Source organism: Ochotona princeps, chromosome 24, assembly GCF_030435755.1.
Source record: "Ochotona princeps isolate mOchPri1 chromosome 24, mOchPri1.hap1, whole genome shotgun sequence".
In the NCBI taxonomy this organism is placed as follows: domain Eukaryota; kingdom Metazoa; phylum Chordata; class Mammalia; order Lagomorpha; family Ochotonidae; genus Ochotona; species Ochotona princeps.
In genome coordinates this window covers 19,959,885-19,975,268 of record NC_080855.1, presented here as the reverse complement: position 1 = coordinate 19,975,268, position 15,384 = coordinate 19,959,885, and the positions used below count along the sequence as shown (strand labels likewise).

The 15,384-nt window shown below is 35.2% G+C and overlaps 1 protein-coding gene across 5 annotated transcripts in view; it reads right to left on the bottom strand.

Moving 5' to 3' along the window:
- The window catches only part of LOC101526661 (phospholipid-transporting ATPase ABCA3-like), a 69,731-nt gene that overhangs the window by 45,286 nt on the left and 9,061 nt on the right, over nt 1–15,384 (bottom strand). For 3 of the 5 annotated variants that reach the window (XM_058680720.1, XM_058680718.1, XM_058680719.1), the window contains exons 1-4: nt 10,894–11,032; nt 7,934–8,107; nt 3,811–3,992; nt 775–909 (exon numbers count right to left, since the gene is read on the bottom strand). In XM_058680720.1, the coding sequence (XP_058536703.1) occupies nt 775–909; nt 3,811–3,992; nt 7,934–8,107; nt 10,894–10,954 (552 nt within the window). In that variant the 5' untranslated portion in view covers nt 10,955–11,032. Of the gene's footprint in view, nt 1–774; nt 910–3,810; nt 3,993–7,933; nt 8,108–10,893; nt 11,033–11,697; nt 11,809–13,388; nt 13,649–15,384 lie in introns of those variants that run through there. The other 2 variants (XM_058680722.1, XM_058680721.1) reach the window with 2 other exon arrangements.

Here is a 15,384-nt window from a genome sequence, read left to right as displayed (position 1 = left end):
CTCATCAATCAAATGTCACACATTAGCAGACTGGATCAAAAAGCAAAACCCAAATATCTTGCTACAGGAGGTGCTTCTCATCAATAAAGATATGCAGAAACTGAAAGTGACAGATTAGAAAAGAATATTCTAGGTTAATAGAAAGGAAAAACAAGCTGGTGTAGCTATTCTTCTATTAAATAGTATAGTTCTTTATCTAGTAAAAGTACCTTGCAGAAATGAAAATGAAAGTAAAAATAATTTCAGGAATAGAAAGTTTGAGACTTGTTGGCATATCCTCCCATTCCCACTCAGATCTAAATGTTACTATTACATCACGCTTATTTTCATCATATAAATTATTATGCAAACAAGTATCAGTTATTGCTAAGTCCATTGGATAATATTCAAAGTAATGCATAATGAATGGAGAAAGTCAGATGATATTTGTAGAACTTCATCTATAAAAATGGCATTAATAGGTAAGTTTAATATGGTATAAAACATTTCCAATAAATGCATAATTTTTCCATATGTGTTTTACAAATTCTTTGAAGTTTGCTTAGTATGCATGTATTTCAAAAGTTGTTTTTGCTCCAAAATTAACTTGTCTTTTAGTTATATTTCCCTAAAACTTTGAGATACCCTCCTATTTGTTCCAGTCAAGTTCTGCCTCTTAGATAGCAGCTGTATTATGACTCTACATTTGTTTTCTTGTAATGGCCTGTTAGGAATACTTCCATTGCATGTGGACAAATGAGTCTCCTTACAAAAATGATGTACTAGAAATCGTACCTTGTGCAAACGTTTGATCTGGATACCTGTCACCAAACTAATAGGTTCATCTTCAAAAAAGCGGCTTTGGATTTCCTCATGGTCTTTGATTTCTTTGTTCGTATTCATTCTTGGTTTTCCACACCAGTATGAACGCTAAAAAAAAAAAGTAAATGTTATCACCCAAATGAATATTAATAAAGGAGGCACTCTATTTGAATAGATTCATTAGCCAGCAGAGATTGAGTTAGTGATCAAGAACCTCCCTAGAAGAAAATTTCAGGACCAGATGACTAATTGAATTATATGAAACAACAAGTAACAATAGTCTTTCTCCAACTCTTCCAAAAATACAGAAAGAAATATTTTTTAGCTATTCTATGAGAACAGCATTATTCTGACACTAAAGATATGAGGAAATAAACTACAGAAAGACTTATAAAACCCTTTAGCAATACTGATATAAAGCTTCAAGAAAAAAAAAACTACTGTCAATTTATTTCCATAGTAAAAGGATTATAACAAAGTGTTATTTATCCTAGGGTTGCAAGGATGGTCCAATGTATGAGAAATCAATCAGTACAACACACCACATTAATAGAAGAAAGAAAATGAAGCTACAAGAACATTTCAATTGATGCATGATAAAGATACTCAGAAAATTTGGCATAGAAGAGGGGTTTCTTAAAAACAAAAAAGGGTATTTGTGGGAAAAAAAATTACCATTGCTAACATCATATTCAATGCAAAGACAGAGTTTTCTAAAGTGAAGAAAAGGGGTAGCTATGTCATTTGCTGATTAAGATGTTCCTTGGGATGTCTGCATTCTGCATCAGAGTGTCTGGTTGCTTTCAATTTACCTTCCTGCTAAAACATACCCTGTGAAGGCCTCAGATCATGACTCAAGTACTTGGGTTACTGTTTCTTGCACAGGAGACCCAGCTTGATTTCCTAACTCCTCTCTCCTGCCTGTTCCAGTCCTGGCTGGACCACGTATCTGGGGATTAATTAAAAGATGAAAGAGTTCTGTGTTTGTCTCTTCATCTTTCAAATGAAATGAAAATTCTTTCAAAAGAAACTGTAGTTTCAAATGAAATCAGGAATGAGACAAAAATGCTTGTTCCACCCCAGCTATTCATCCCAGTTCTATAAATTTTTCCCCAGAGAAATGACGCAAGGGAAAGAAATAAAAAGTTTTTAAGTGCAACAACAAAGGTGTTTAAAGATAACATTCCTACATAAAGTATTTAAAGAATCCACCTATCCACCAATATATCTACACACTATTGGTCCCAACAAATTCAGCAAAGATGCTACATGCAAAAGCAATATATAATTATTACTTACCAGAAAAACACAATGCTGCAAAAATTTGAATAATTCCATTTACAACAGCATCCAACAAGAATAAAATAACTCAGGAATAAAGTTAAGCACGTAGGGGGATAAAAGCTCCCGCATGGGAACACAACTTTGGCATCCTATATTAGGATGCCAGTTTAATTCCTGCTATTTTGCTTCTGATCCAGGTACCTGCTAACGCACCTGGCGAAAAGCAGCAGATGGTCCAAGTATTTGAGCCCTGAACATCCATGTGGGAGACCAATGTAGTTCTAGACTATGGCTTCAGCCTGGCCCTGAGCCCCAGCTGATTACACCATTTGGGGAGGAGTTAGCAGATGGAAGATCTATCACTTCTTAAATAACTATCTAACCAACTGATTAAATAAACCCCAAAATAGTTAATCAAGGAGATAAAAGACTTCAAAACTCAAAACTGTTTAAAGCTGCAGCCAGATGAACTCAATCTACAATCCCCAGGGAACCACATCCACTGTCAGTCAATGTGCACATTAGCAGGAAGATGGGATTAGAAGCAGAACTGGAACTTAAATCCAGGTACTCTGATTATGGGATGTAAGTATCTCAAGTGGCTTCTTAACTGCTGTGCCAAATTACCCTGTGAACAAAAAAATTTATTCATAAAAAAAAGAAGTGTGAATTTCTAGAAACTTTGGAATGTTTTGCTATGTTTTACTCTGTGAGATGGAGGAAAGTTTAATACATAATCATATACAAGGATCATATTTCATGGCAAAATTATCTATGATTTGAATCTCCAGTGTGTAGAAGGAAAGACTTCATTTTAAAATACCATGCTCAAAATGCAGAGACAAAATTTTCTATAAAGTGAGATCATAACCAATGCATTTCTCTACATCTGCTCATAGCATATTCTTTGTAACATATATTAACAGTGACGGTAGTGAAGCATAGAGGGTGAGATGCAGCTGTCTCCTACTCAATATAAAGGGATATAACCACTGAAATTTGCTAATTGTGAATATACAGATCTCTCATCAAACCTCTCATCACTACAATTTAAGAAACTCACATATTAATCTAGATGTGAACTTTTTTTCATTTAAAGATTTATTTATTTGAAATGTAGATGCATACTAATTTAGATGAAAACTTTTTTTCTGTAAAGATTTATTTTTTAAAGGCAAAGCAACAGAAAGAGGAGACACAAAGATCTATTACCCACTGAATCACTCTGCAAAAGACCTCAAACTGACCAAGCCAGCCAAGTGAGCCTGAGCCGGGACCCTGTTACTTTATCTGAGTCTTGCATAAGGATGGGTGTAGCCCAGGTCTTGGGCCATCTTCCACTGATTTCCCAAACACACTGGCAGAGACCTGGACTGGAAGAGGAGCAGTTCGATTCTTGGATACAAAATGTTGGTGCCATAAGTAGGAATTCCTTTCGCAGACTTTCAGGTTTATTTATCCTCCAATATATATCATCTGGGTGCTTAAACGTTACAGAATTCACAATTTTAATTCAACAAAGGTTTTCAGGGTCTTATCCCCAGATGTATGTATCTGCATATGCGGGAGGTTTTGAGTTGTATGAAGAAACAGCTAGCGTCTCAGTAGGTAAAGTATATACAGAAGAGCAATTTGCCATTTGATCTTCTTATTTGATGATAAATATTACAGCATAGGCTCTTACGGACTAAAGCCTTTTGCAATAACAGTAGCACTGAAGCTTACCATAAGGAAAAAGTACCATGGTCGGGGCAAGCCATTCTGCCCGGGAAAGACAGTTTCTAGATACCAGGCAACAAGGCCATACAAGAAAGCATCAAGTAAAAGCATTCCAACTAGATAGCCAAAGACAAGGTTATCCTCAAGGATGGCCGGTGTCCAAAAATTACGCCATTTAACACCAATCTCTGAAAAAAAAAAAAAAAGGTAATTAACGTAAGTGAGAGCTCTGTGAGTTAAACAGTAAAAAAAAAGCTTAACTGTTTCAGTTTTCCACTGCAATTTAATCTACCCATTATATTACTTTGTATTTAGATCTAGAAAATGTTTGCATATATATCACTGTAAAAATTAAAAAAATAGGAATGATTAATTGAAAAAAAGATGATTGAAACAAAAACAAGCAATAACAGTAAAACAGTAACAGTAAAAAGCAGAAGTATTTGGTCCTACTGTCCTGCCAGGCTAATCTTCCACTGAAATAATTATGAGTCTGTATAAATTTTGAGAAAATAATGCAATAGCACTATGGGTAAATGCTAATTATTGAACAGAAGAGAAAAAGTAGCATGCTTAGCTAAATAGGCTTCTACAAAAATTTAGAAAAATAAAGTCATCAATATGGTCCTTCACTGTTTATCAACAGACAAAAAGAATAACAAGTAAAGCATTCGGTTGAGACTGAACCATTAATTCAAAGCACCTTGAGAAGAACATTTGCGAGTATTGTACATTTTAGCAAGATAACAGAAAAGATAATAGATGTAGAAAAAATATTTATTAGAATAAAAATGGCTTACTAAAAAAAAGCCATTTTCAGAGGCAGTGAAGAGAAAAAATAGAAACCACAGCGAAAAAAAAAAGAGAAGGCAGAATATCCACTTTATCAAGGCTCCTATAACTTGAGAAATTCTCCTGCCCCAAGCACAATAAGAGTTCCTGATAGAAAAAAAAAATAAGTGACGCAAAAAACAATAATAAAATGATATAAAATAAACTTGATAAAAAACAAATTAGAAAACCAAGAATGGTAGAGAAAAATAAATTATAAAACAGAAAACCAAGAATGGATATTCTATTTCGGATGAAACCAATGAGAATCCCACAAGCAGATAAAGCAACATAAATTTTACTGTTTTATGGATACAGACTTATATTAGTGCTTGTAAATAGATTACATATACACATATACATTCTTAGCATTGGCTATTCCTTGAAAGATTTAAATATAATAATGTTTCTAATTCCAAACAGAAATTTTCATAGAACTTGACTGATCCTAAAATTCAAGCATAAAGAAAAGTAGTAAGGAAAATAAAACAGAAAGATGGAAAGACAAAGATTAAGAGCTAAAATATAATATACAGCTAAGATGGGTAAAACCAGTGTGGTGTTGGAACATAAGGAAAATAAAAAAAGACAATTGCAATAGAAATGCTTGCCAGAAACAGATCCGTGCATATGTGGGAATATATGTGAAACAAAGGTGGAATAGAGATCAGTGGACAACAAATGCTCCAGTAGATGTCATAGTTCAGTTGTCATACACAAAAAATAAAACAGAGTTCTTACCTCATGACTAATAGAAAGAGAAACTGATTATTGAAAAGCTAAATATTAAGATCATTTTTGTTATTAAGTTTTAGAAGAAAGTGTAAGATAATTATCTTTATTGCCCTGGGTAAGGAAGAACTTTTTTTGACAAGATTTAAGTATACCAATGAATAAAAAGACTGAAAATTTTAATTACATTAAATTTTTGAAAGAAAACAACATAAACCCAAGTCTAATGAGCTGCAGATTAAGAATTGTTATGATATTGATAATACATATAGGATTCAAATTCCTCCTCTCACCCAATCTGAAACACACTGAGGTGCCATTAAAAAGAAAAAGTTAGAAAAAGTTGGGCCCGGTGGAATAGCCTAGTGGTTAAAGTCCTCACATTGAATGCTCCGGGATCCCATATCCCTGGGATCCTGGCTGCTCCACTTCCCATCCAGCTCCCTGCTTGTGGTCTGGGAAAGCAGTCGAGGAAGGCCCAAAGCTTTGGGACCCTGCACCCATGTGGGAGACCTGGAAGGAGTTTCCTGGCTCCTGGCTTCGGATCAGTGCAGCACCGGCTGTTGTGGTCACTTGGGGAGTGAATCATCGAAAGGAAGATCTTCCTCTCTGTCTCTCCTCCTCTCTGTATATCTGACTTTTCAATAAAAATATCTTAAAAAAAAGGTAAAATTATTTCATGGTGTAAAGGATATAAAAATTTGATAAATATGCCTAAATTGGTTCATACATTTGGTCCTGGATTAGTAAACCTGTTTTTCTTTATCCTGTATCTAGGGTTATATTATTTGGGATATAGCAATGTAAATGTAATCTTTTTTTTTTTTTTTAAAGATTTATTTTATTTTTATTACAAAGTCAGATATACTGAGAGGAGGAGAGCTAGAGAGGAAGTGGAGCCGCTGGGATTAGAACCAGCGGCCATATGTGATCAAGGCGAGGACCTTAGCCACTAGGCCACGCTGCCAACACAGTAAATGTAATCTTGAAAAGAAAATTTTATTATAGAAAGGAAGACACAGAGGAAAACCAGTACTATCCCACTCCAAGAAAAAAAAAATTTACTAACAAGTACATGGGCTCCATATTTCCTATTGCGGGGATACTACAGGGAAGAGTTTAGCTTGTATCAGTGATGAACAGCCGCGTGATGCTGTAGTTGTACTGGTACTGTTGGAGTGAAGCAGTTAGAGAAATGGACCTGCAGGAGTGGCGGGCCCTGTGCCTGACATCTTTCTTGCAAGTGACATTTACAGCCTGAAGAAATCTTTATGAGTTTTTGACGGCCAAAGAAAGTCTTAGGAGACAAGTAAGTGGTTGAATTCTTTCAAGGCTGGGGCATGTGGCTAAAATTAGGACTGCCAACAGATGCGTGAAACTGTGCTATACTTCACATTAGTAAGGGTCCACATGGCAGCTCAAGCCAGGTACTTTGCTACAGAGGCAAAAGATCCAGAGAATGAAAAGAGTTGAAATCCCCATTTCTAAGATCTCATCAATTCTCACCTGTACCCATACCACCCAGAATAAGGGAAAGGAGAAAAATTTATACAACACTGATTCTTTCAGAACAACCTCCATAAATATTTACATCAGAGTCATACTACCTTTAGTTTTTTTCCTCTATAGTGAAAAATTCAGAGGAAAAATGGTTACAGGAAATTAAGAAATTATATTAGAACAATGTATTATTTGAAAAAATGTGGCAAAACTCATGTATTTTTAGCACAATAAACAGTGATATTTTTCTGTGATTCAAATAAAAACTAAGCTGTAAATATTTAATGCGGATTTTTTTTCAGATTACTATGTAGCTAAATATATGTATACCATTATGGATAACAGGAAAACATTGGGAATACCCTAAACATGCATTGATACAGATTGACTTAATTAATTGTAGTACTCATTTATAGCAGAAACAGCACTTAAGGAACAAAAAAAAAAAAAGAAAGAAAGAAGCATATCATTATATTAGAAGAGATCCAAGGCGAATTATTAAGGCAACAGAGCAAGTTATGCAATATTTAAAATTATTTGATTTGGAGCTGGGGCAGTTCCATATCACCACTAATCCTCTGCCTGTGGAGCCAGCATCCCATACAAATGCTGATTCTAGTCCTGGTTGTACAGCTTCTGATCCAGCTCCCTGCTAATGGCCTGTAGCAAAAGGACAATCTAAAGCTCTGGGCTCCTGCATCCATGCGGAGGCTTGGAAGAAGTTCCTGGTTCCCATCTTTGGATTGGCTCAGCGCTGGCTGTTGTGGTCAACTGCGGAGTGAACTAGCAGATGTAAGGTCTCTATCTGCCTCCCTCTGTCACTCTCTGTGACTTTCAAGTAAAATAAATTTTTAAAAAAACCTATTTGATTTGATAATGTAATTTGGATTAATTGTGCAGGGATGGGAAAACTTAAACAATGTTTCATAGTTCACATAATTGCCTTACATAAAATAGAAATCTGGCACAAAGACACATTGTAACACTTAATCTTTGCATCCACTGCATTCCTCACAATTCCTTGGCCCACTTGCTAAAGAACTGAATCAGAAAAGCAAACACTCACCTTTTGTTTCCAACTTGAACAAAAGATTAATCCCCAGTGCCAATGCAACATTTGAGCTGAGACAGGCAACTACCTTGTAAGCAAGAGTTATTTCTCCATAGTGTTGAATGATAAAGTTAAATGGAAAGAAACTGGCAAAAAACAGGATATTTCCAGCAGAAGCAGCCAAAGGAACTGCAAGGAAGCAGGACTTTATCAAGTCAGTTAAAGGCAGTCTGTATAATAGTGAATTACAATTAACTCTTCATACAAGAAAACACTGATATGTAAACTTTAAGAGGAAACTCGTGTCTGTTTTTCACCCCAATATCACAGTGTGCTCAGTTAAAAACATGCTAACACACAAATTTGAAAAAGAACTTCTCCCACAAAACTTAACTTCATATGTGTACTAGGAAACATTACCTTCCCTTCCTAAAGCTCATTTATGGCTTTTGCTTGAAAAATTATAAACGTATAGCATTGTTATTAACTAAATTGAATCTATAAAGTTCCGAAAGAGTTTGAAGTTATAGGTTGAAGAACAGAGCTTAATGAATTTTAAATATATGCTTTTGGTCTAAATTTAAAAAACTGAATAATAAAAGAACAGTTGAATACAATCGTAAATATTGAATATTGAGACTTGGATGTAGTTAAATACACAAGCATGAGATTCTGTATGCCTATAAAAGAATTTGAGTGAAGATAAAACCAGATAAAAGTATGACATGCTACTCACTAATATTATGGACTTGCATTCTTCTATTGAGTTTATCCATATTATATACTATGCCCTCAATAATTTACTTAAGAATCTCCAAAATGCATCTGTACAAAAAATCTACCATTTTAATTTTATACCATTAACATTATCTTAATCTAAGCCATCATACATTTTCTGGACTTCTCTGTCCCAGTAATTCTTTAAAAAGTTTTATTTATTTTTATGGCAAAGGCAGATATACACAGAGCAGGAGAGACACAGAGACAGATCTTCCATCTGCTGGTTCCTTTTAAGAGTAAACATATTTCTCTGGGCCTGGCAGAGTGGCCTAGCAGCTAAAGTCCTCGCCTTGAATGCCCCGGGATCCCATATGGGCGCCGGTTCTAATCCCGGCGGCTCCACTTTATTACAATTTTAGATTTTTAATTATGTCTTATCATGAATTTATTTGTGTTTCCCTAAGCTTCCTATCTTCAATTTCACTTATTCTATACTCTTATTATTTTCAAATCTGTAGTTTGGTTCTTATTTGCAGGTTTTACTTTTTTTTGGCAACACTTTTATTTTCCATCTGTGTCAACAGAACTCTTAATTGCTTAATAAACTATCCTTAAGATGGGTGCTTAAATATTTTGTCAGATAATTACAGTATCTGTTTTATGTCAGTTGATATCTGTTGTAATTTTTCATTTTTAAAAAAAATATTTATTTTTACTGGAAATGGAGATTTACAGAGAAAGGAGAAACAGAAAGAAAGATCTCCACCCTCTGGCTCAGTTGCCAAATGGCTGCAAAAGGTCAGAGTTGATCTGATCTGAAGCCAGGAGACAGGAACTTCTTGCTGGTGTCTCACAAGAGTTCAGGGTCCCAACGCTTTGGGCCATCCTCTGCTGCTTTTCCTGGCCACAAGCAGGAAGCTGGCAGTGAAGTTTAGTAGCTGGGATATGAACAGGTGCCCATATGGGATCCTGGTGCTTGTAATCAGAGGATTAGCCAATTAAGCCATTGTGTCAGGCCTGTAATTTTTCATTCTTGTGATTTTGCTTTTTTCTTGACATGATTTGTAATTTTCTTGTATCCATAATGACACAATGTAGGTAAGGAAAGTGTGGGGGAACAGAAGGCTATTTAGGGTTGGTTCCTCTTCAGCCTCCCTGACACCAGAGGGTTTATGACAACTGACTTGTCTCACCTACTCACCTTATTCAGTCCCTCTGATTCAGTGTGGTGTGGGGTGTGGCAGTTCAGCTCATTACTGGTTTCTGATGTCAGTTCTCTAGTAGTGGCTGGAGTATCATTTGGCTCCACAGGACAGGTAAAGAATGGAGGAAAAATTTCTATGACATTCGAGAGTGAAGTGTTTCTACTGGGTCTTTGGAGTATGGCAAGAACTAGGCAAAAAAAAAAAAAAATCACTAAAGTGCTTTTCAGTTGTTAGGCAACCCTTTACTAGTCCTTTGGTTTGGGAGACCAGCTCTTCCTGGATCTTGTTGCCTGTTGGTGATCTGGAGGTTTTGACAGTGCTTCTGGAAAGATCTATGTATAGAGAGCAATGGCAAAAGCACAGGGAAGGGAGAGACCTGTCACTTTAAAGTCTAAGTTATCTAGGCCTGTCACCTTTTCATTTACACATTTCAGAGACTTCCCATACTTGTGAGGGAGACGACCTACGGGGAATGGATTTGTTGAGCCAGAAAGCCATCTATCCAACATGTATACACTTTGGTTGGGGTGACTGTCTTTTTGTGTCTGGCTTATAACACGAAATACAAAGAGTTCCAGTTTCATCTATCCTATAAATATCAGGATCTCATTTTTTAAAAAAACTTTTGTTCTGAAAAAAAAAAAAAAAAACCTAAACATCTTCCACTCCAAAACGAGTGAGCGAGTGAGTCATCATTGTCAGATGTGAGTTGATGAAGATAAACCAAGACATGAATGATAGTGTCAAAGTAAAACAACAATGTAGAGATGAATATTTATGTGAAAAGGTTTCATTTGTAACTAAGAAAGAAAAGAACTGTGAGGCAGGACAAACATGCACAGGCCAGGGCAGCCTCTGGTATGCCCCAGTAACTCAAGAAGGTCTGAGTTTATTAGGGAAAGAAAAAAGTTGCGGAAGGTGTTTTGAAAGGAAATTCATCACCTATGTTAAAATATATGCAAAGCCTGTACATGAGGCAGCTAAAAGGAGCTTCCACCATATCTGGCAAATTAAAATGGAACTTTTGTTACAGGAGCCGTTGTGACTCACCTTTGTTGAAAAATGTGCTAATCATAAAGCCAAAGAAGATTGCCGCAACGGCATAACACATCAAAAAGAGAAAGATGAAACTTGTGTCACTGTAGCGGAAGATTGGCCTATTAAAAATCTGAAAGAAAACAATTACACACCATCAGCGAGGACATGCATTAAGTAGTGTCACAAAAATTCAAGTGAAGAGGAGAAAAATTATGTCCTAGTGTGGTAATTAGTGATTAAATCTCAGTGAGATGAAGAGTTAACCTCTTCGTAAGAGGATGTAAGTCTAGCCTAGAGACTGAGCAGCCTCTGAATCTCAGGAGTAGTGGAATCAATGAAAAATCCTTATTTCATTTTCCTGGCAACCTGAGGCTGATCAGTCCATGCCAGGCTTGTTCTTTCCTTCTGCAGAGCTGCAGTACAATGCCCACAGGTAGAGTTCAGTCATGTATCCAGTACTCAGCCACATCAAGCTCTCAAGCACCTGAAATGCAGCTAGTATGACTGAGAAACAGAGGCTTTAGTGGTATTCAATCAATTTGAATTTAAATAAAAATACCACATTAAACATATGGATTTTGAATACTTTACACAAAAATTGTAAAACAAGTCAAATTTTAAATAGCTTATATTTCGACACATATATGTATGTGTGTATATATATATATATATGAAATTTGAGCTAAATGTTTGCTGAAAATTTTTCACTTATTTCTTGTTACTTTAAAAATTTCTAGTAGCTACTAAAAGTTAAGATTACCTATATGGCCAATTGCATTTATATTGGACAATATAAAACTAGACACTTGCCTTGACAAAGAACAGCGCACACAGGAAAGAGATAATAATTATATACCAAAGGAAGAATGTCAAGAAATAGGCAACCCAGATCATCCAGCTTTTGAGTCCAGTTATGAGTTGGTATTCCTGTAGGTAATACAACAATAACCAAATATCATATATATCTTCAGCTTATAGGGCTTACATGTAATTTAAAAAATTTAATCCTTGTAGAAACCTTCATAAATGGAAATAATACCTCTATCTTATAAATGAGAAAGTCAAGGCTCAGAAAGTCCAATGTATTGATAAAAAAAAAGTGTAGTTAGAAAAGGTAGGTAGTACTAGCCTAAAACATATTTCTCCTGAGTTCATAGACTTTTAAAAATATGCTACACCTGGTTGGATCAAAACAAACTAACATTTCAAATAAAGCTTTAAAGCACCAAGATGAGTATTGCATTTCTAGTATATCCTGCTTCCAGGAATACTGGAGGAAAATGTCTACAATAATGCCTTTTTACCTCCTATAGTTTCTTAAAGTTTGAATATAATATTTCTTGTATTCAACTTTTAGATTCTTTCTTCAGCTGGATCAGGTATACTGACAAGTCTGTCAATAGCATTCTTCATTTATGTTAGTGTGTTTTTCATATTTACAAATTTCATTTGATTGTTATCATTCTGATTTATTTGCATGTTATCTACTGTGTAGAAAAAGAATGCAGAAGGTTTGAGTCTGAATCGGCTATTGCTAGACAACGTTTGTATGATTGGTTCTTGGCTAGCATATGGGTATGTGGTGTCTGTACAAAGAGTACAGTTTATACTGTGTATGTAATCATGATGTTTAGAATTTGGAATATTTTAGACAAAGGGTGAGTCTATATGACCAATTCTGAATTGAAACCTTGGGTGCTGAATCCCTCATGTATAGAAATTTTACTAACATATGACGGGGTTTTCACTGTTAAAGTAGGACTACTCCCTAAATCCATGTGGGTTTTATATGAGAAAGCCAGCAGGTAGATTTCCTCAGGCTTTGCTTATGTCTTTTCTTCTCATGACACACCTTTGAATTCTTACATCACTATTATATACTAGCTGTGAGATAAACTGGATGCAGAGTCCAGCACTCCTTCTAACGAATCTCCAAAAATATGACTGATCTTACAGATTGTGGAAAGATCCCACTTTTCCATTCACAGACTTTAAAATATTGACTTTAAAATATTGACCAAAGTTATTTTAAATTTTTTGACATTTTCAACATCTGTGTCATAACAGGGTCTGGTAACTGATGACTTATTTGGACTATCTTTTTCTTGCTTTTTATATAATTGATAATTATTTTTTTGCAAATCAGACATGCTGTCTGAGGAAGTGCACATTAAAATACACACACTTAGTGAGGAGACTTAATTTATACAGGAGATGGTTTTGTTTGAAGTGCACCAGTACTTCTCATATAGGAGACTTTATGTTCCTCTAATGACCACTTTCTGTCTCCCTCCATGAATTATGGTGCTTCTCAGGGTCCGTTTGTTTCTGAAGTTCTCCCAGCTTTAAACATTAGTAAATGGCATCAGTATTCACTCTTTTCTGTAGTTGAATTTACTGTTACAGGTTTGTAACAACCCTCCACTAAAGCTGAATAAGTAGAAACAATCCAATTTTCCATACAAAAGTTTTAAAAATCTTGATAGAAATTTCACCAGTGTTATTACCTTTAATCTTTTCTCCTTTTCCCACACAATGTATCGAACATTGGAAAGTACAATTGGAGAGAATATGAGTATGAATATCAAAGGCAGAAAAGAACCAATGATCTTAAGTAATCCATCATGACAATAAGCTGGGTATGGAAACCTCTGTATAAAAATGCTAATACCATCAAACAATTTTTGTCCAGTGTTGTTCTCATGATACAGCATGATGGCCTTATCCAAGGCATATTGTATAACCATGAATCCTTCTTTGATATACCCTGCATGACAGAGCAAACATTGTTAAGTGAAACGGGCCACAGAACAGCTCAGGCACAAAAAGAAGAAGGAAGTTCAAGTTAAGTCATAGTATGTCATTTACAAAATCAAAATTGAATTCTGTATGAAGACCAGTTATACACAATTACTGTATCTATCATAAATCTGCATCCTTATGGAAAACAGAATTAGAATAGTTAGACATTAAGAGAGAAATAAATGAACATATGAAATACAAAACAATCAGGAAGAAAAAAAGAACAGTACATCAAACTAAAAGGTCACATCAAACTAAGAAGTTATTTGCACAGCAAAGGAAATGACCAATCGACGGAATGAATGAATAACCTACAAAATCAAGAAAAATATGTATTACATATTAATGACAAGAAATTAATATCCAGTGTGTGTATATACACATATGCATACATTCACACATGTATGCAGATGCCCACACACATTATTTATATATGAAGAACTAAAAATAACTAGATTATATATGCACACACACATACATACATATACACACATGTAGATGTACATATGTGCACATATATAAAAAACTCAAAACAAATAACTAGATTAAAAATGGGTAATGTCAGACTCTGGAAGGCAGCAGTGATGGATCAAGCAATTCAATTCCTATTATGCATATGGAAAAGCTGGGCTGAGTTTTCGGCTCCCAGCATGAGCCTGGCCCACTTCCAGCTACTGCCAGCATTCAGAAATTGCATTTATAAATGGGAACACACTTTCGCTCTCACTCACTCTGCCTCTCCAATAAATAAATTCTAAAAAAATCACAAAAAAAGAAGTGTTGGAATGTGGCCAAAGATGAAGCCTACACCATCATGCCATTTTTTGAACTTTTTTCGATCTATATCAATTTTTTTTTTACCTTTTACCATTTTTTTTAAGATTTATTTTATTTTTATTACAAAGTCAGATATACTGAGAGGAGGAGAGCTAGAGAGGAAGTGGAGCTGCCAGGATTAGAACCAGCAACCATATGGGATCAAGGCGTGGACCTTAGCCACTAGGCCACGCTGCCGAGCCCACCATTTTTTTTTAAAACACCTTTATTTGCTTTAAAAACGTAAGACTTCTTGTACAATAAAGCATAAGCATGTTTCATCTACAAAGTCAGAATATCTTCCTCATGGAACACGCAGGAAGAAAGGAAAAACACACACGGCAAAGTAGTCACAGATTACCTCTAAAATAATTAAGACTTCCGGCCAGAAAAATTAATCTTTTGAAAACAAAAGTATAACAATAACAAAAAGCCATATTTCACACCTGGTACTAACAGTAAACATTCACAGTACAAAATTATCTGTTAAAATCAAATTCCTTATTGAAAATATTAATATCATCAAAATACCCATCGTACTTAAAGCATTTTACAAGCTTATTGCAATCTCAAAATACCAAAGACATTTTTTTTCTCATATCTAGAACATTTTTTTTTAACTATTTTTCGGATCGACATCATTTCATAACAGCCACATCAATCACAGCATGAATAACAACAGCAACAACGTCAACAACAAATTGTAGCACCTTGATTAAGTAATGTGCCACTGAGTAGGCAGCACATGCTTAACTAATATGCTTTTTTTTTTTTTTTTAAGATTTATTTTATTTTTATTACAAAGTCAGATATACTGAGAGGAGGAGAGACAGAGAGGAAGTGGAGCTGCCGGGATTAGAACCAGCGGCCATATGGGATCAAGGC